Consider the following 21,683-nt stretch of genomic DNA (forward strand, 5'->3'; position numbering starts at 1 on the left):
TCCCTTTATCATGTACAATATTAACAATCCTAAAGTAAATGTTAGTGAAACTATGAATTGTATATCTTAATCATCTTAGATCCTCTTTTCCCACATTTCAGCACCTAATTAATGTTTTCCTATGAGTGAACTAACACGCAAAATGAAAGTATGATATTAAACTTTGCAAAATTAATATTTCTAGATCGGTGACTTTATTCCGCCGTGAAATTGGTCACCCACAATACACTTCGGCTGAATCGGTGTCAACAAGAGGTACAGAATAAAATAAAAACACCAAAACGCTTGAGCGCTTACCAAGGACCACAAAACGAACCGGCAAACGAAACATCGTACGGTTGGGCAAACATTCATGCTCCGTCGATCAGCAGTACCGCAAATTGCATCCCGAGCGATCTAACGCTGGATGCCATTTTTCCTAGCGCCTAAGCTAACACACCCGCGTTAATAAAGTTAATAAGGAAGTGACCTACGAATGCGGTTCGATTGATTCAACAGAACGAAAATACATTGTTCCACCGCATAGCTTCAATTGTCTGCATAGAAACAATAAAATCAGTACCCCTTAAGTTGCAGAGTTGCAAATGCAATCCGTAGCGATAATAAACCACAGCTTTTATGACGGCGGTTGTTCAGTATCTTTCAATGAACCACAACCAAACGGTACGATGAGCGAGGCGAGGAAACAAAACTTCCACGAACTTACCTGAGGTGAAGGAGATTTCGCTCAGCATGATCCAGCGCAGTGCGAAGTAGAGATGTATCTGCACGTACCGGCCGACCCGATGGTGCAGCTTGATCGTGACGTCACGCGCATTTTCCATCACCGTGTCGGGCATGTAGGAAAATTGCACCGGCTCCCCGGTAAAGTGCTGGCCACCGATGCTGAAGAACACTTTCGCATGGACAAACACCTGTGGAAATGAGACAGCAAGAGAATTTGTTAATAATAAGCAACCAAAACATTAAAAAAATGCATGATCTAACCCTGTTGCAAAGATGGAAAACAATTTCACACTCTTGTGCCCTTTTAATGGTGGATTTATCGACTTCTTCCGGTAGAAGAGAGACACGACAGCCCATCAGATGGTACCGGTTACACAGCGCAGCAGCAACAGATCCACTGTGCTGCAACGCGGGATTTCTCGCTCAAAAACTAATTAGTGAGCACTTGTTCGTCCTGCATCCGTGCTGTTAAGCTGCTCACGCTCACAATCTCGAGTGAAAAATTATTAAAAACAGGCAACAAAAAAAGCGGATACAGCAATGCTTCTTCGGCGGACGGATGACGTATCGATGGCAATAAGCAGCTTATGAAGCTGGAGCCAGCAGCGTGTCATTTTCCTTAATGGTAAAGCGTTCCACAAGCGCCACAAGCGGTCCCAAGCCGGAGGGTGTGCAATCAAATGGCCGTCGAAGGAATAAAACACGCGCAAGAGAAGTGGAAAGGAACGACAGCAGCAACAGAAGAAAAAAAAATCCCCGACGATCCTTTTAATTCCGATCGCTTCGCTGCTCCGTGCGACGTTTATTAGCACAATAAGCGTCGCCAACCGACCATACAAACAGCAAGTGCAGCACGATAAAAATGCCCCTCGTTTTTCGTTTAGGGGCGCCATCAACGCTGCCAATCGAATCGGGCACTGATAAGACACACTGATGCCGGCGATGAGGCAGATGGAGACCGGAAAATTGACATCAGTGGGATGGCGCGCGTGGGGGGTTGGAAAATCCCGCTTCGAAAATTAGCGCATCCAGAACTGTTCTTCTTGGCCCGCTTCGGAGGGTGGTAGATACCCATTTAACAGCCATTACTCGGAAATGGTGGCATTTGGATTGGCACAAAACCCCGAGCGGAAAGATGGAAATGTCGTCTTACTGCGCTTGCGAATGGTTGGCTCTCGTAGCCGGACCCTGTCAATGATGCATGGACATGAACATTTTCATTTTATTAGCTTGCGAGACGCAATCGAAAGAATCTGTTTGAGTGCGCTTTTTATTTACATTGTCACTTCATTAGATGGAATGGAACGGTGGTGGTATTAAAAGCGGAGCCGAGCAAAAAAATAAAAAAAACCAGCGACAGTAGATTACCAGCTCGGGCGAATGGAGTACGATTGATTGAAAGCAGAATGGTATTTGATGACTGTTTGCAACTAGTTGAAGATAAATATGGTGGACAGTCCAACTTGTCAATCGTTTTGTTAGCATTAGTCCGATATAGGGTTATTTATCCCAAGTGCTTAGCTGTAATATGTGGCTAATTTAACATTTATACTTTAAGCACTGGATTACAAATTCAACGAAAAATTTCAAATTCAAATTCAATTCAAAAAATATTTAATCTAAAAAAACTGTAAAAAACAAGCTTGAAAAGTTAAAACAATTTTAACACAATAAAAATCAAAATGGCTCTCTTATTCGAAAGCCCGTTTTGAGCAGTCTTCAGGGAATTACAATTGATATCTTATGAATCCCTTGAAAGCTCAATCTATCCAAGCCCGTTATAAACATTGTTAAATAGCTAAGGATCGGTCGAAAGTTAACCAAGATCTTACTGATCAGAATTGGGAATGTTTGGGATTGGGAATGTTTAAAGAGTTGATCATTCCGGAAGTGGTTACTATGAAGGCTCGATCGTGTAATTTGCAGGGAAGTCAGTCTTCATAAAATAGAATCTTCCAAATCAGACTCCTGTTTGTAACGGATAAATATAGTCAAAGACTGCCCGAAATAGCAGACCTCTTGAGGTTCTGGAATAGACAGTATAAAAAGACTGTTGGAATTATTTTTGCATGAAAGGTTTCACGCACTTGATAGATTAATTGCCCTAGATAATCCTGAATAGATCAATAATGAATTTTAGAAATAAGAAAAGGAACACAACGGAATAAACAGTAGCAAACAGAACACGGAGATCGTGGGACACGTTTTTTTTTGGGTTTCAAGTACACAAACATTTTGCGAAAGATACCGTGGGCGGATAACAAACATTAAGTGAGATTTCTCACAAAGACTTCATACTCAACGACTCTTTGCCATAGACTACTCATCATGCTCAACTCTAATTCTCTAAATAAAATTCTAAAACTATTTAATTTAAAAGCTTTCCATTTTGAAAGTTGACAATTAAAGTGTTTATAAACGTTACGTATTTACAATTTTTATCATTCAATGAACAACATTTACCCCAAAATGTTTGATAATTACAAGGTGCATAATCATCAGTTGGAAGTTGGCACTAAATTTTTATTGCGCACAAAAAGAAAAAATCACAAAACCAAATCGAAAAAATACAGGACAGACAAAACCCATTAAACCACAACGCCAAACAAAACAAACCGAATCAAACAGTTCCATGATGAACCCAAAACCCCATTTACCACATCATTCGGTCGGACGACTTTCGGGGGGTTTCGATCCCAACTGACCGGTGTTCGATGGCGGGGCGTTTTGTCTTCACCTAATTAAATTGACTTTCGCTTTTCACTGCCCCATTGAGCACGAGCCAGGATGGCAAATCCATTCGTATTCTATTAAAAAACCCCTATTTCGGGATCGTTTTTCTTCGCTCCCGCTACATTCAGCGGGAACGTTTATTTTTGGGATGCTGTCCTGAAAAATTTCATTGCATTTCAAAGCATAATCCTCTTCGTTTCGAATGGTGGAAAACACCCCCGGTGGTGGACTTTAAAGCTTTTCCACCTTTTATGTGTGACCCGTTTGAAAGGATTATTTTTTGTGCGCGCTGGATTCTTTATTATTTTGTTTTAACTCCAGCAAGAAAGACCCTGCGCTTTGGTTGCCTGTTACAATCTGAAGCCGAAGCCTGCCGGCCGGTGAGGGGCAAAAAGCGCATCGGCATTAGAAATAATGCTCTTTCGTGCCGCGGTGTCTTTTTAAACCACGGTCGATGGACTGACTTTTCCTCCCTGGGTGGGTGGGGAGGTCTCTGTGCCAGTTTCTTTAATTATATTTTGCAGAAAATTTATTTTAACGTCTCGAACAATTAACGAGAAAATAAGTTTTATCATGAATTTTCGACCTGGCAGGCAAGGCGTCCCTTCTTGCTGCACGGGTGTGTGGAAACTTTGGCCAGACTTTTGTAGAGCACACGCCGAAACGAAGCTCTTGAAAAGTGTGTTTTTTTTGCTCCTATACCGCGACTGCCAGGTTGCAGTCGGGTTCTTGCCCCGGAGTCTTGTTTTTCCGGCGGCAATCTAGCGCCAAAAGTCATGAATTGAGAAGTGAGCGAGCAATGGGCACCAATGGGCTGAGTTGTTGGAAAAACTTTTAACGGGCCACTAGGAAACTGGAGCGCTCGGTTTTTGCTGGCATGCACGACGCTGCTCGATATAATGAAAACAACAAAGCGCTCGAAAAAAACAAACCCGAAAATGGCAAAAAGTGAAGCAAAAGTGGGCAAAAATTTACGAGCCGAGTCCAATTATTGATACTTAGCATGTTGGCGCCACGGTGGTACCACGGCAAGTACCCACGGCAAAAAGGTTAAAACACAGCGCCGGGGTAAACAAGGGGGTTGGTAAAAATGGCATCTCGCAAGGACTCACCAAATACTATTCTCTGTTTCGGTACTGATAGCCAAGAATTTGAAAAGCGAGTGGCTACGAAGGGGATGGGGAAAACCCCAAACAAATATACAAGAAGCAACCAAACAAAAAAAAACCCTCACAACAAGCAGCAAGTTTCAGTTAAGAAGATTTACCCTTCATTAGGCTGACTTCTTTATGCTCCTGGCTTCAGCAGTAATGAGCATCGAAACGATGGCAAACGAGGGACCACCACCACCGACACAGCATCTAACGAGTTGGTGTGTAGCAACTGACGATAAGAGGTTTTTCCAGCAGTTATGCGTTTGATAATTGTTTATTGATATTCGGACTGCAAAAGCTGTGTGCGGTGTTTCGCGTTCCCCAGAGCAGCTCATTACTTTTTCGGCACACTGAGGGCCGTACGGAGATAAATCACCCCCCCACCCGGCCCGGGTGAAAAATCAGACGAATGTTTTCCTTATCAAAAAAAAAAAAGGTATCAAAATGATGAGCGGTAACGGCGAATGGGAAAATAGGAAAATGGAATTCATTGCAATGCGATTGGCAAAATGAAGTTACCAGCTGGTTGGAATTGCGGTTCATTTAGTCGCATTAGCTCAATACGTTTCCATTCGACGAATCTACACTTTGAAATTTGCACCGTTTGCTAAGTCGTTAGAATTTTTACAGTCAATCGAGGAACAATTAGTTTAATTCTATACCCGCGTCGTTTTTGGGGGTAAACAATATACATAAATTTGGGTTATTATTCGACCGTTATTAAAATCATTATTCGAGTGATATTATTATTTACTTTCAACGAATGTAAATCAAAACAATTGCAGATTGTTAGTGGATAGGATGAGGGTAAGTCTCACTTTGTACCCCAAATAGTCCTCACATATAAAGTATTAATCTATCCTTTTTCTATTCTTAGACGAATACGACGTGCTCAGTATCATGAAATTTCTAAGGCCCTATTTTATGTAACCAGAGATCTAAGCATTACATATTTATTCCTGATCACTACTTCGCAGGATCACTTCCTTGGGAGTCTCTTTTTTCAAGGGAAAAGTACTTGAAAGAACAGAAGAAGATAATAGAAAAGTCAACTGAAATGACTGTCTGATATTTCCCGAGATAATTGCGATATAGCTCCGACAAATATCCGCTGATCTTCAATCAGCTGATCATGTGCATTTATTTAGGTTCATCTCTCCTAGATATTGCATTATAAGAATATATGGTCAAAAGTGATCTTCTGCGTAATATTCTATTAGGATTATACTCTCCATTGCTAGCTTAGCTTTGGATTGTAAGTTCTTGCCACGGGGGAACGTTCCAGATGGGATTAAACCTCTGTGTTATCGTGACACATCACCGGGATCAGTTATATTAAACAAAATATCAAACAAAGCTAAAAACAAATTAAAGGGAGTAAAAAAATATTTCGTTCTTATATTGAGTTAAGAACATCATAAGATAAGATATCTTTATAATATATTGTATTTAATTATTGAGAGTCCGTGAGCGATCAAGTTCCACAATCAGCACAATTGTAAAAGAGTTCAAAATAGTTAAGAAAATTAAAAGAGTCTTATATAGACATAAGATATTTTATGCACAAAACTAATCAAACACTAGTTTGGCCTTCAAAATAATTTGCAAAAGTAGATCAACACATGGACATCTTGTGTCATTTTAACGATTCGGTATACAGTTCGCGAGCAATTATAATTGCTTGAGTGCAAGGAAAAGGGGCGAGTCAGAAGGCGTTTTAATGAAATTCTAAAGGTGTCCACAGCCTCGGTAAACCATCTTTCAAACACTCGTTACGGAGGGGTTTTAAAAGTGATACCATCTTTACTCATTTTTAACAAACCCAAGTGTGTGCATAATCTGCTTCGGTAAGTAAAACTGAACCACCGTGATGCCATTATATCGCTGCAGGTGACAGCGCAGGAATTTAACCACACCCGTGCGGCCACCGTATACACAGACAAAACCGGCACAACCTAATGCTTATCCTGCAATAGCACCCGTTCGCTCGGTGAAGACTGCAAAACCCGGTGGCGAACACTTACCTGTACGTCCTTGCTGAACATGTTGTTAGTGTGCAGCACCATCGAGCTGAAGTTACGGACCGAGTCAAACTCGAACACCATCTCGACCGGTTTGCCGGCCCATCCGAGTGAGTCATTACGCCAACCGACCCAGTCGTAACCTGCAAGACGGTGAGAAAGAGAAGGATGAGAAAAAATTTCCATAAGAACGGTGAGCAGGGGTGGCACGGAATGTCGGGGCACGGCTTCGGTGAGCATATTAAAATTTATGTTCCTACAACATGTGATACTTTCAAGGTATTCGGGTTCCTCCTGCTGGAAGTGGAGAAGCAAAAAAAAAAACCCCTCAACAAAACGAATTCCAAGCAAATGGTAAGTGTGTGCCGGTGGTGGCAGGATATGCGAATGGAAACGAATAAAATCTTCAACCGGAACAGTCAGGTTTCCGAAGTAAATGTGGGTTGTTCCCTGGTGCAAGGCAAGGAAAGGATTCGGTAGCCGGTAATGTTCCTTGGAGGCATTCACGGAATGAATCGCCCGTTTTTTTTTTTTTGAAAGCCAGGACAGCACAACAAGGGAAGAATGAACCGAGAGGTTCAAGAGGTGCGCAAACCCTTCACTACATTTCACGTTCGTGTTGGTGTCGGCGGGATGCAAGTCTGTGCGCCATCGTGCACATTGCACATTGCTTTCTTTCCCCGAGAAAGCTTTAAACCGAGAACTCGGCGCTTTGGATGACTCTGGGGAGGGAGGAAAGGATCAAACCCATCCGGGCACTGTGCCAGACAATCGGGACACAACTACTAGCGGAGCGGAACAGCTGGCTGTCGGAGTCAAGTGGGGACCGCGCGTGCTGCTGCCGCCGCCCCTGGTTGCAAAAAGGGGCACTCGAGAGAAGAAAGAACAAAGGTCTGGTGCGAATTGCTGTAGGTATTTTGATATCCGTACACATCCGGTACACGCTAGCGATAACAATTATCCCGCACAAGGAGGATGATGGTGGCGATAATGATGATGGAGTTGACGGTGATGGGCATACATTTACAGCGCTTTCGGTTTTAAATCTCACTGCACTGGTGTAGGGCGAAGCATACAAATAATTTAATAGAATATAAACGAATTTTTCGATTTTTCGAACGAAATCTGTTTCCTTTTGGCATCACACTGTATCTAGCACTGTGTATCACCACCAAAGGAGGTAAGATTACAATTTCTATTCCTAGCAGTGTGGCCTTTTAGTTAGAATGCTTCCTGGTTTTTAAAGCGCAACGAGACGTTGTTTCCAATTTTCCGAGTAATTCTCAATCCCTCCCCTCAACTGCATTTTCCCAGAAAATGGATCAACATCGATACGGAAGCCCCGAAGAACCGGTAACCGAAAGGATAACAGTCGGGTCGGGTTTTATTTTGTCATTTTTCATCCTCAGCTTGCAACCGGGATCTTGGATCTTTGACCATCCCATCCGTTCGTCTCGATCACGAGGTTCGATGTTGCGATGGTTCGATTGTGCAGCTAGGGATACGGTGAAGCTCGGTGCACTTTTCCCAGTGCCACCACTACGACTTAAAACGTTGACCATACTTTACGAGAACCATGTGCTCGAAGGAATGTGTCCGCTTTTTCCTTTTCACTGTCCCCCAAATGTGTGCCCCATGTTTCCGATATGTGTGTTTTATTTTCCATTTCTGGGCATTGGGTGTGTAATGGGAAGCTGAACAAAGTTCTCCTGCTCGGTCGAGTGGGCGAAAGGTGAAAACTGCCCCCGAATAATGGGACCAAGAATAAAGCGGACGAAATACTTTACCAAATATCCCATTTCTCATGTAGAGCACACTTTCTGTTGGCTTACTGCAAGGAAGCTTAATGGAAGTTTGCTAGAGGTTGCTGGAGGGTGGTGCTTGGTAGGTGAAAATTAAAGCAATACTCTAACGAAGGCACTCTTAAAGACTGCTGTTGGTTGATTGTTTAAAAGCAAAGCGGTCACAGTTGAGTTTAATTCAAAAGCATGATCATTTTGGCAGAAATGGGAATTTAAAAAAAATACGTTAACTGTTTTTTGTTTATACAAAATATAAGACCGAAAATTCAGCATGTGGTTGCTTATTTTTGCAAATTATCCCACTTATTACTAAGCGCTCGGAAAAAGTAACGCAAATGGAAAACAAACTCATTACAATGAAATAATAAACAAACCCACCCCTTTGCCGGCTGTAGACTTGCGTTGAAGCTAGCCTTTTCCTGCGACACACCACAAGTCATGGCACTTTTTCCGTAGCGGAATGAAAATGCTTAAATAATCGTATGTTTTTACAGCAACTCCAATCTGCCGCACATTGTTGCGCGAGTTGTGCGTAATAGCGAAGTCAACGTTTGGAAAAACGCGCCGACATCTATTCTAAGGACAGCAAGCTTTCGCGCCCTGTACGCGGCGCTTTTGTTTTTATTCCATTTTCCAAACGCATGCCACACAGGCGCACCCCCACGTTTATCACAACACACACACATCCGCGCTCAGTTGGGCAAAGGAAAACTTCATGCTCCGTGCTGCTAAGGAAGCAGTAGCGCTTTCCATCCGTCGTACGGTACACACGCAATCATCCAATTTCATGTGCCGAAATTTCCCACGGGAGTGCCGTCAATCGTGCGTCGAAAGCGCACGTCGCCGTGCTGCTGGGATGTTGGCGCTGTGGATGATGGTTGTCATGGTGTTTGTTTAAGATCACACACATGCGTTTCTCTCCCGCTTGCTAGGATGTGTGACCATGACAGCGGATGCTAGCATATGGTACGCAGCATGCCATGGCGAGTAAATTATACTGCACGACTGTCGGGAAAAACGCGCCCAGAAATCACAACCATTCGCCATTAGTTGCGAATATTTATCTTGCGGGTGATGAGATTTCATGTCATTTTTGTTTTTTTTTTTAATTTTTTCTGTTTATATTTGAGATTCGCTACGAATTTCGCTTCGTAAACATAAGTTCCAATAAATTGATATCTTACTTCCCTCACGTTAGTTCAATACGTTGAATTTTTGAAATGACGAGAAAAACATAAAAATAAGGAAAGGTTTAAAATGATGTCTCTTCAGATAGTGACAAAATGTAATATTAATGACCAGCTAAACAAACCGAAACGAGCAACATTTCCCTGCAGAAAACCATTACGGGGTTTCACTCGGGAAACCCATAGAATTCACCCATTTTGGTGTGATAAGACACCGTTGAGTAGATGTCGTAAAAGGTCCTTCCGGCATTCCGTTCGAATAAGAGGACCTTCGCCAGGAAGCGTCGTGGCACGTGTACTTTCTCACTCACCGACGACGCAAGAAGCGAAATACCTGCTCCAGCGCCGTCCCGTACACGCGGGCGAACACCAGCGCATTCAGTGATGCGGAACGCATGGTGTTTGTTTTTCATTAAATTTATCTCCGGGAAATATTTTTAATTCAGTGCAAACATAAGTGGGTTAGCAGTGGAAAGCTTGCGAGCGAGCGCGTGCGGTGCTCTGCAAAGCGTGTCGTATCGTTGTAACGCAAGGGCGCTATGTCTTCTGTTGGGCTAATAAAGGACAGCAGGGAAACAAACGGGATGATGGAACAGAATGGCACCCGTTTCTTTTGTCATATTCTGCGCAGGAATGTTTAAAATACCGGAAAGCTTGTACCACTCGCTGTGTCAAGCAGGAGGTTGCTAAGAAATTGGGTATTAAAGTGCTCTTTTATCAGTTGTACTTAAAGAGGAGAAGAAATGGAGAGAAAATCTAAAGCTTTCAAGAGAATATTGCTGCATGGATAATTAAAACTTAGCATTGGTAACTTGTTAAGTTAGTTTATTAGAGTAAATATTTTAGATAAAGTCTTCAAAATAGTAATGGTAGTAGTTTAATAATTCTTCATCAAGTTAGGAAAACCAAAGTAATGCTCAACATCAAAGTGTTAATTAAGTAACTGTCTAACAAGTTGATCATATCAGACCTTCAACGAAACATATTTGCACTACAACTTAACTTAAATTGATGACATATTCTGATGCCATGTGCATCATGAACTGCTATATACAATGAGCTCTTTTCAGTCGTGGAATAACCTTCAACAGACATTTACTGGGGCTAGCTATGAGGAATGCTTTATTCATTTGCATCGGGTAGTACGAAAATAGGGTAAGCCCATACATAAAGCCCTCATATTTCCGATCGCCGATTGCGCGTTTACTCACCGCGTCCAGTCACCAACCACACAATGAAGCATACTGCTGATGCTGATGACGGTACATTTCACATCGAACCATCGCCTGTGGACGATGATCGTAGCCAACGTCCTCGGGAATAGTAACCGGAACGAAAATGCCTACCGGTAACGATAAAAATAATAATTTCCATCCCGACCACCAGTAAGCTTCACGCCAATGTTGACTGCGCGTTTCGAGCAGATGTAACGTTTGCACGTGAGATGCACTACTGCATCGATGCGTAAATGTACGCGTGAGGTATCAGAAAGTAGATTAGTGGTTTTAGCCCCAAACAATTGTATGGTTGGAAATTTGGGTTCATGACTGTAGCTTGTTTTTGGTGCAGAGAGCTCATGGCAAGTTTTTATTAAAGAATTTCATCAATAATTCAGATATTTATACTTTACTGTAAACAGTGTTGATCAAGTTTAACAACTCAGGAAAACTAGTTAAGGAAAATACTCTCATAACCTTAAAAAAAGGACTTAGATTTTATTAATACACAAATTATACTTAATTTATTCCTAGAAGTAATTTTAGTTAAAAGTACAATGTTGGCCCAAATGTTTGTCCTATTTGTCCTTAGCCATCCCATAGTGCGCTGCAGACAAAGTGCCAACTTTAAGAGAGACCAAACCAACAAAAAGAATCGAAACAACATTCAAATAAAACCCGGAAGCAACCCGTGTATCCTGATGAAATGACCATCGCCATCATACACATTGTCCTTCCTTACCATTCGCCATGCGATGATTCGCGAGTTGGAACCCGTTTGGCCGCGCCGTTTTTTGGAAAAGCATTTCCGCGTGTGCTTTTATTTGTTGCCACCCCCATCCCTACCGATATGTTCCGGAAAATATCCCGCGGCATATGGGGACCGTGTGTTCGTGCATGGGTGCGCGACACACCACACGGCACACAAACGGTGCCAAACACTAGCACCGCGGCGGCGGACACGGCGCACATTCATTCCGGCGGAAATGTTCAACAGATTTACCGAGTCCAATCTTCTATTTCCCCGGGTTCTGGGTGGGACAATTGCGGGTGTCCGGGAGTCTGGTACACGTTCGACCGTTACAGTGTGTTGTAAAGGTTGGGGGGGGGGGGGGGGGGGGGGGCGTGCAAAATCGGTAAGAGGAGTTGCAGTTGATCCCGCCAGGCAACAGAATGCACCGTCATGCACTGTGACGCGATTAGGTGCATCGATCCGGAACTATTCATTCATGATCTGTAGTTGAATTTCGCCAGTTTTGGCGATGGGAAACTGGGAGCAGCATGAGGGGGAGGAGGGGGGGGGGGGTTTCGTGTCCAACCGGAAATGGTTGGTATCGGACGAATTCAATCTGCTTCTGTTTCACTAGCACGCGGAAGAGTGCCAGTGAACGATTTTCGGAAATTGAAATTCGAACCGCGCACGGAACCGGTGTGGAAATTTTGTTGTTTATGTTTTTCGTCCATCCACGCGTGGTGGAGGGGTCATTTTGTAGGCCTACATTCTTTCCATTTTCGAAATTGGAAACTCCACATTGTTCCGTTCAAAATATCCCTTTAAAGAAGATATTAACTCCTTTAAGGATGAACCAACTTATTGAAGCAACGACCCAAGAAAAGGATAACACTTTACCCCACAGGACATTCAGCACCGAAAGCCGTCGGATTGGTCAGATTAGAAGTCGCTCCGCTGGTTCAATATAATGATGTCCTTCGGGCGTATGTCGCACAACATCACAACGGACGGACCTTTCCCGTTGTTGGGGAACCGCTGTTCGTTCGATACATTGTAGAATTGATGAACAAAAAAAAAGCCCCCGATAGATACGGACAGCGAAACCACATCCGAAGATTGTTACACGATAACGGCAAACGACCTGCTTCGGCGTCGTTAATGGCCATTTCCATCTTCCGGTTTCCGTTTCCGGCGCGTCACACGGAATTCGGTTTGCACCCTTTGTGTTACCACCGGGAGCAGCATTGCCCTCGCGTGTCTGGCTGTGGAGTTCTGGGGGTTTTTTCTTTCTTTATCTTGCCCTCCACAATCGTCTGGTTGGCATGCTAACAAACGATACACAAAATGTGAGTGTGCTCTGTTCGAACGGTCAAGAAGCCAAAGAAAGTGAAACCAACGGATGGAAGAGCCATGAAAAGACCGACACCAATTTAAAGAACTTCCAACAATTTGCATCACTATTTACTTCTTTCCTTTAGCCGGGTTTGGGAAAGAACACACTGCCACCTATTTCATTTGGCCATTGTGTTCACACACACACACGTGTCCTTCGTTTACAACAATGGCTCTCAAAGCGAAATAGAATCCTACCAGACACTGGCTTATTTGTTATGCCGGAATAAATTCCCAACCATTTCCAATCGCGATGTCCGATTCACTTGAAGAAATCATCCAAAACGCCTTGGAGTCTTGACGGGGAGGTGGGGTCTTGGGGAGCATGATTTTCAATCAGGTATTGTGCAAATGCTTCTTTCCGATCGGTCCAATGCGGCACTAGCGAAGGACCGATTTAACGACCGTCCCTAGAAACAGCAGCAGTAGCTAGGCGGTTACACAAATGCACGCAAAAGAAAACAGTTTTTCCCGTTTCCCCGCAGTTAAAGATGCGATGTTTTGATATAATATTTTAATTTGTTACCTTCGCCCGTTTCAATGCCAGCCCCCGTTCCCGTTGTAGCACTCCCAGCAAAAAAAAAGGGTGCCTCGGTGGTAAACGACGCGTCGCATTGCCGCATTGTCGTCTGCCCATTCGGTACGATTTTGAATTTCAAACGATGCCGGTTGCCGGGGTTGGACGGGGAAAATCGTTCTTTAATAGGTTTTTAAAATGGCTTTCTCGTCTTCGGCAGCGTTACGCAACGCCGCATGTCGAAAGGCGAACCGAAACTAACGAGCGGTTCCTGTGCGGTTCGGTTGGGGGAACTGGGAAACTTGACGAAGAGGGGAGGTAAATATTCTTCTTTCTCTATTGAACGCTTTCGTCCCCATCACCCGTGTATTGATTGTGTTGAAAAAAATGGGAGATAGGATATTGGAGAAGATGTTTAAATGCTAGAAAAATACAGCAACGTACTGGAAGATAAAAACAAAACGCATAAAAATTCTAGAACGTTCAGTAAATAATTTTATAATTATTCAAATATAATAGCGATATATTCATAACATATAGATAGAGATATGTAATATTTTTGTACTTATAGACGAAACCCCACTTAGCCGCTAAGGTGAGGAAGATGCTGGCTTAAAAGGATATGTTGTAGGACATTGGAGACAATGCACAACGAAAGAAGGATTCTGAAGGATGAACTCACTACGTACTCCATTGTCATGTCATTAGAATGACACCGAACGACCCATCCTCCCAAAAGTATCCTTCTCAAAAGTATTATGTGTTACTAAAGATCTCCTGAACATGTTCAGGAAAAAATTAAACTAGCTAGTAATCAATTTTTAAAATATGTGTTTCTTCCAGAGCTAATAATTTTAAAACTTTTTTGCTAGAGTTTGAAAAAAAGTGAGCCCTCCACCATGTATAAGGAACTAAAAATTAAAATTCCCGATTTTGTTGTAGCATTCGTTGATCTTCATATTGCCTTCAGAACCAAACTAGCATTTTGTTAAGGCCAACTTCACTCGATCTTCGTCCCTTCGTTCCCTCAACCTCATTGCACAACTCATTGCATATGCATGCTTATGCAAACATGCTGAAAAATCCCCCCCCCGTACACGTACAGCGTGACATGATCTCATTTTAATTTCATTTTAACCACCAGCTATCCCTGACATCGATCGATTTAACTCCTTCACCGTCACACCGCTTTAACGACACGATAACGGTGTGGGAAAAATCAATAAATTTGCGCTTTGCCAAAATAAATTTTCCCAAACCCTGTGGACCCTGCGCCCCAGAGGTGGCGCACACTTTCTCCTTCGTTCATCCGCAGCGTGAAACATTTCAACCGACTGAAAGTCGCTTGTGTCTTAGCGTTTGCTTCGTTCGCCCACGGGGACTCCCATCTCCCGCCTAAAACCGATCATCTTTTCACGGTAATTGCGAGGGATTAAAACGGTACGACACCAAACAAACGTTGCTCTCCCCCCTGCCCGTCCTAAAAAGTTGCTTCCTGATGTCGCTTTGTCGCCACGGTTCGGTTGGTGCTGAAGAGCGCGAGCGAACCGTTCCGTGCATAAAACGGGTGCAAACGGGGCCAGTCGGCGTGAGTTTGTTATCGAACGGAAAAATGAAGACGAAGATGAAGACGATGAACCATCGTTTGCGACACACTGGGGGGATTTCTTCCCACTTTTCCACACTTTTGCGTTAGCACCGGGAGGCATTTCAGGACAGGACGACACACAAGGGTCGCTCTTACTATGACATCCGTTCGTTTCGTCCCGGGGCTTCCTTTTTGGCAGGAGTAATGATTTCCATTATTAGATTTTTCGCTGCGACTTCTTCCGTTTCGATCCTGCCAAACTCCGACGTTGAGCGCCAACGTCTCGTCTCGTACGAACCTGAAGGTCGTGTGGAAGTTTTCGACTTTTGAGACTTTTGAGCAAAACGTTCGTTTTGCGCGGTTCCCCACTTTATGCCTCGAGAGAGGATTCTAATGCGTATCCGGAATGCTTATGATGAACGACAAAGAAAAGCGAACCGAAGCACATCGTCATTCATCTCAACAACTCGTTATTGGTGGTAAGCGCTTCGTTTTGCTTTCAACCTCCGAAAACCTTAGAGCTGGATGAAAATATGCCACGAGTCCACGACGGGAACTGTACGCCAGTGGAATGGAGGCGCCTGGTGGTTGTTTGACGTTGGGGTGCAAATATTCAAAACCACTGCAAGCGGCTCCAAAACGTGCGATGAAGTTTATTGATTTAGATGATGGTATTGATTTCGTTCCCGTTGGTTGCGATGAAACCGTGAGCGAATAATATCACCAGATTTATATCGATATCGCGTTGCAGCAAACGAGGGGAATTAATTATACCCTTTGCCGATGTGTTTTCGGTGGGACGAAGTTTAGTTTCTTCACAAATATTTGGCTGATGGCTGGTACTGGTTTTGGATAGGGATAGTGATGATGATTTGGTACACAATTCGAGAACAACAATAGGAGTACTTTAAGTTATGAGTGGAACAGGATGATGAAGAACGTTTGACTTCTACAATCATCCATAACAATTAGCACTGATTTGTTGTTTTTCGTTAGCTTATTTGTTAAGTAAGTAAATATTTGAAAGCATGTTGGAGTTACATTTAAAAAATGAAATTATTGTAAATAAATTATAATAATAACAAGAAAGATCCAATTAAAAAAAAAATAACATAGAAATTTTAAAAGAAAACTTGATGATGGTACATGTCAATGCACTTGATGATGGTGAAATGTCAAAATGGCAGTGTTGCCAGACATAATAATCGATTTGACAATTGATATTAAACCGTTGTGAGCTCGTATTTAAACTTTTAATATATTATTTATATACTACAAATTGACTAAAGTTTGTGTTAATAAGTCATGTAAACACATTCATTGCCTAAATTGAAACTAAATGTATGCCAAAAAAAAAACCACTCCAATGCACTTTTTCTTATTCATTCTTTCAGCATAATGTAAGTAAAATGTATGCATTAGCTTAATCCCGCAACACTTTCCCATGTGCCGGGTATGGAATTGAGCAATTTATCCTGCACACTTGCACACAGAACACCATGCACCGGTACCGGTACACAGCCGTCATGCCCCATGTGACGTAGGCTGGCCAACACAACCACAAAATGGAGAGACGATGGAAAATGGAAAATATGGTTTTGAATTGCAGATCACACCGGGGTCATTCTATATTCATTTAATCGAAAATTATTGTCACAATGGTTTTAAAGGTTGCTGTGGCCTGTCTGAGCCTGTCTGGTCAGGAGACACCGGTTTCCGCTCTTTTCTATCCCATTCCCCCCGGGGGGAGACAGATTAAGAGAAAAGGAAAACCACAAAGCAGAGCTCGTGTCGTTCGGGGTTGCCATCCCCAGTACGTTGGGGTGTATATGTAAGTGAAGGGAAAAGGCATCGAGCTTGTGTGAAAGTAACCACACGGCACATTCTCAACACACTGCGAGCGGATTTGAGACTACCCGGGCAACCATTTCCACCAGTCAGTTCACCTGGAGTGGTTTTTCCATTTTCCCCCATCACTGTCCGGGCAATGTCGGGACTTCTTGCAAGGAACGGGATGTGTGTTTTCCCGGCAACCGTATGCTACTCGATTTCGATTCCACAAAACCTCAATCATCATGGGCAGGAAAACGGGGATGGCGTTACCAAAACCCCCTACCGGCTCCACCATGCACACACAGTTGCTTTGCATGTGGATCGAATTGCATACATTGGTCGGTGCTGTCCGACCGACATGCAAAATCGAACCGGAGCGCTGCACAGTGTGGTCGAGCGTGTGGGGAATGTGCAGAAATTATATACAGGGCGTGTGTGGTGGTGTGGCGAGATTATTAAGCTTTATTGATTATGTAGATTGTAGTTGACGGCTGTCTTTCAGCTTTCGGTTTTCTGAGAACTGTCGATCTTCCCTCGCATGTAAAATGCCCGCTCCAATCGTGTTGAATTATTCGCATCTTCCCCCGGCTAAGCTTTGCGAATGAAATTGAACGCAATATTTCCCCGGTCCCAGGCGGTCAGGCGATTATGAAAGCTTTACGGTACCAGTTCGGCCGTAGCAAGACTTTGCACACACACACACACACACACACACACACACACCAGGTTCACGGCTTGGCGACTGCAGAAAGCAATCATAAGTTTAATCTTTTCCACCAACCATTAGCGGGAACGGTTCGGAACCGATTTCTGCCATCCGGCGGTGCAGATTAAACCCAGCCGCCATCGGCCATCGGCCATGAGTTTGTGCTTGAGAAATTGCGCTTTGCGCAACCCTGGACATGGGTCCTGTACATATTACGCAGAAATAATATGTTTCCTCACAAGGAAACGATGGACTTTCCCGTCAGTTTTTCCACCATTCTCGGTATGCTTAAGCTTCGGGTGGGGGGGGGGGGGGGGGGGGGGCGATCGCTCTTGAGAAAGGTACGTACGTACGAATGCTGTAAGCATCATTTAGCAAAATGGTGGAAATTACTTGGAAAAGTTTTTCCCACTTCAAACCTCCCACCTTCTCTCCCTCACACTTCATCTTGCCCCAGAGAGCGGCACCAGAAGTTGTTGTAAAATTTATCAACTAGAAGGTAATTAATAGGAACAACATTTCAACACCAGTGGACTGGAAGCGGCAGTTGGGTTTTGCCGTGCTGCACTCCCACACACACACACACACACAGTGCATCACACTGACGTGACCGGATGGTCCTTGACCTCCCACCGGTACCCTTCTTCTTCACGGCACATTCCTTTGCTGCAAGTCATCGGTAGCATTTTGATCGAGAAGCAGTTCTGCTAACTTTGGTAGACGCACCATTCCGAAACGGTTTATGGGTTTTCATAAACATTCTGCATTTCCACTCCGTATTGCTAGTGCAGCAGCAGCAGCAGTAGCACTGAAACAAGGCTCCTCCGTCCTCCGTGGTGGCAAAACTGTGGCAAAACAAAACTGCAAACTCACATACTTGAACGTGTCAGTTGCAGAAGACGCCTTTGTAGACTGCTTCCCTTTTAACCGAACCGTTACGAAAGGAATGTTGCCATCCATGAAACAATTAACTTTGCGAAACAAATAGAGCTAAACACACCCCGCCAAGCGTTCCCCCCCCCCCCCCCCCCCCCCGCTCATCCGTCCTTTTGCCAATAAGGGAAGTAAACGAGAGAAGCGAGTCAAGAGTCGTTTGGCGCTGGGAAGGCTTCTTTCCTTCACACAATTATTTGCATAAACTCACACCGTGGCATTGGTGCTTTGTGGAGGAAAATCTATCGTTCCTGACCCAACAGTATACACACACACCCTCAACGAATGGGGGGAGGGGGGGGGGGATCGGTCCATTAGAAGAAAAACCATTAGCAAAAAGATTTCACTCAAATGGGCAAACGAAGCTGAGAAGGAAAAATTAAACGCTTTCTCCCAAGGCCCCCCAGTCTCAAGCGCTCAAGTGTTTTTTTTTTCCAATGATTCAAACAATTTTCCCAACATATGCTGCTTTTTGCTGCATTTTTTTGTTGCAAACAATCACCAGCACACACACCCACACACACAAACACATCTTCTTGATCTTCTATTTGCTGATGAGAGGAACAAAAGGTGGTGCCCCCCTCCCACTGAAGAGGGCAAAAACAAACCCGGAACGTGATATGTTTGCACATAGTTCGGAGAAAAAGCTCCGGTGGCTCAAGCACAAAACCTCCCTCCCGGCCCTTCCCCACATTCCAGGGATTCGAGGTGTAGCTTTTCAAATTGCACACAATCGAAAGTATTTAATGCGAACACAAATACTTCTCCGGTTCCACACCCTAGGACGGGCGGTGTTCGAAGGCGCACTCGAACTCCTCGGGCGTTCGAAGTGTTTGAACATTTTGTGAAGCTTTATTTGCTCGTTTTTCGATGAGTGCTGAACAGCTTCACACTAGCAAAGTGGAGCTACTTCTGCTACTGTTGATCAAAGGCCGATGTCTTCAGCACACACACACACCAAATTGGTGGCATTCGAGCAGGATTTGAATTATTGCAACTTTGAGCCTATCCGTAGGCCATGTCGGCAGGTATTCCGGGCCGGGGGGTGGTTCTTTTCTGCCAAGCTGGCGTTCGAGGAATGGGAAGAAAATATTCCGATCGATTCCCTTACCCCGAATAAGCAGTAGATGCGGAATGTTCAGGAAAGATTTTGTTCTCACTAAGCTTGACGGAAAATCGATTAAGATCCTTTACTTAAAAGAGATGCCTACGATGGTTCGCTCAAATGGTTTGCATTCCACTGTTGGACGCATTGACGGGAAGGCAAGCATTTTCTTCATGTTGGAGCTTTAAGGTGAGGGCTTGAACGTTGTACAGCGTATATATGTTCGATTTACGATTACTCACCTTTGCCGAAACCGTGTATATCAATGCGAAAATTGTCGGCCCCCTTCTGACCGTCCACCAGTTGGCCGAGTCCGTGCACAAGCCGATCACCTTCACCTTCACCATCGTATGTACGATCCGAAAGGTCTACCTCAACGCCACGGATCACTCCTTTCGGGATGCTGTACGAGATGAGCCCCTCTGGAATGGAATGAAATGTTTTGAGATAAAAACATTAGTATAATGCACACTGTAACTATAGCTGTAGCTCAGGAAATGAAAGTATTTGACCGATATTTTTGTTTAAGTTAATTCTGGTAGGTTCAGAAGAATTGATTATTAGAAACTCTTCATTTGGATTTTTTAAATTTTGTCTAGGAATATTAAAATTGAAGTTCTATAATAAACTATCTTAACTATTTAACGAGTTTTGACAAATGAATGAAAATCCTCCAAGTATTCCACCCATTGTTTTCGGAACAGATACTCAATCACCCTTTATCACTATTTTTTTATAACCGTGCTTTTATAGATAAATTACGCTACAGTTCCTTTACTGTACCTTTTTACCTCACCAAAAAAAAAGTCTCCATCTCAGTTACGCGAGATATTTTTTTTCTCCGTTGGGAAGAAAAGTTTCACCACTCGATAGCGAACCAACGCAGCTCATCGAAGGACAAACTGCCACCAATCGACTACGCCATATTAACAACTTTTCCTGATGACTTTATTGAAGGAAAATTACAAACAAATGCCGTAATGGCGAACTTGCTCCATGGGTGGAAACGCGTGGAAACAGCAATCATCTCGAGGTGGAAGTGTGAAGTGAACGGTGGTCCAAGCGCCAATCTAATTTGCCACTGCAATAAGCCTTAAGGCGACAGGGGGGTTGGGGGGAAGACAATTTTCCAGCCACTATACCAACCGTACCACACCAGCAGTGGAGTTTCGTGGAAAGTGTAGCTTTGCACCGGTGGGTTCCGGTGTGTCTTCCTTTCGCGCTGCGAGAACCGTTGTCCCATCGATCCCAGGAGTCATTATCAACTTTTATTGTGTTTCCAGCGACCCAGCGACAATTTCCTCTCGGTGGACAGCTGTGTCGGTCGGTGGCAAGCTCGGACGTTGACTTGCGGTGCATTGAGCCGTTGGTGATCGCGAGTCTGGGTTTGGGTGAGTTCCGTATGGTACGTTGCCCATTTTCCATCCATTTCGCAGAGCGTCGAGAATTGTAATTTCACCATTAGAGCCAGACACGCACGCTATCAGCCGTTTCCGGCATCATATTCTTCCCAACACACATATTGGTGTTGAAGGAGAGGGATCCGATAACGTCCGTTCCCTTTCTGTAACGGAAAGATTGAGCGACATAATGCGAAAAAACAAAGCCCACTTCGTAGGTGACAAATGCCTTCCAGTGGTGGACCGACGAGCCCTCAAGGGACTCGACACCCGAGATTAGTTTTGAAATGACATACGGGGGAAGCGTCCCACACACACACACACACACGCCGTAAGACAAACGGTGAAAGGACACGTTATGAGAAGGGGTGTTGCGATGATTGAAAGCTCCTACTCAGCTGGCCAGACAGCTCACCATAGGACGTCTCACTTCGTTTGAGTTTGAAATTGCTCCACAGTTGCTAATAATCCTTACTTCGTGAGGCCAAAGCGTGACAAAGGTAATGGGAGATAATCCCAGCAGAACCGTCAGTTAAGTCTGATTCTCCATCCCAGGTGGAATTTTACGGTGGCGTTTGTGGAAAGGGCAGCTTTTGGACATGGAGATGGAATATTTCAGGGATGAAAAATCAGTCT

General features: G+C 43.9%; 1 protein-coding gene across 1 annotated transcript in view; it reads right to left on the reverse strand.

Moving 5' to 3' along the window:
* The window catches only part of LOC128300786 (discoidin domain-containing receptor tyrosine kinase B), a 124,753-nt gene that overhangs the window by 40,260 nt on the left and 62,810 nt on the right, over nucleotides 1-21,683 (reverse strand). The window contains exons 5-7 of the mRNA XM_053036978.1: nucleotides 19,890-20,069; nucleotides 6,638-6,777; nucleotides 707-914 (exon numbers count right to left, since the gene is read on the reverse strand). Of these exons, the coding sequence (XP_052892938.1) occupies nucleotides 707-914; nucleotides 6,638-6,777; nucleotides 19,890-20,069 (528 nt within the window). The remainder of the gene's footprint in view (nucleotides 1-706; nucleotides 915-6,637; nucleotides 6,778-19,889; nucleotides 20,070-21,683) is intronic.

The sequence above is a fragment of the Anopheles moucheti genome, chromosome 3, assembly GCF_943734755.1.
Source record: "Anopheles moucheti chromosome 3, idAnoMoucSN_F20_07, whole genome shotgun sequence".
NCBI lineage: Eukaryota > Metazoa > Arthropoda > Insecta > Diptera > Culicidae > Anopheles > Anopheles moucheti.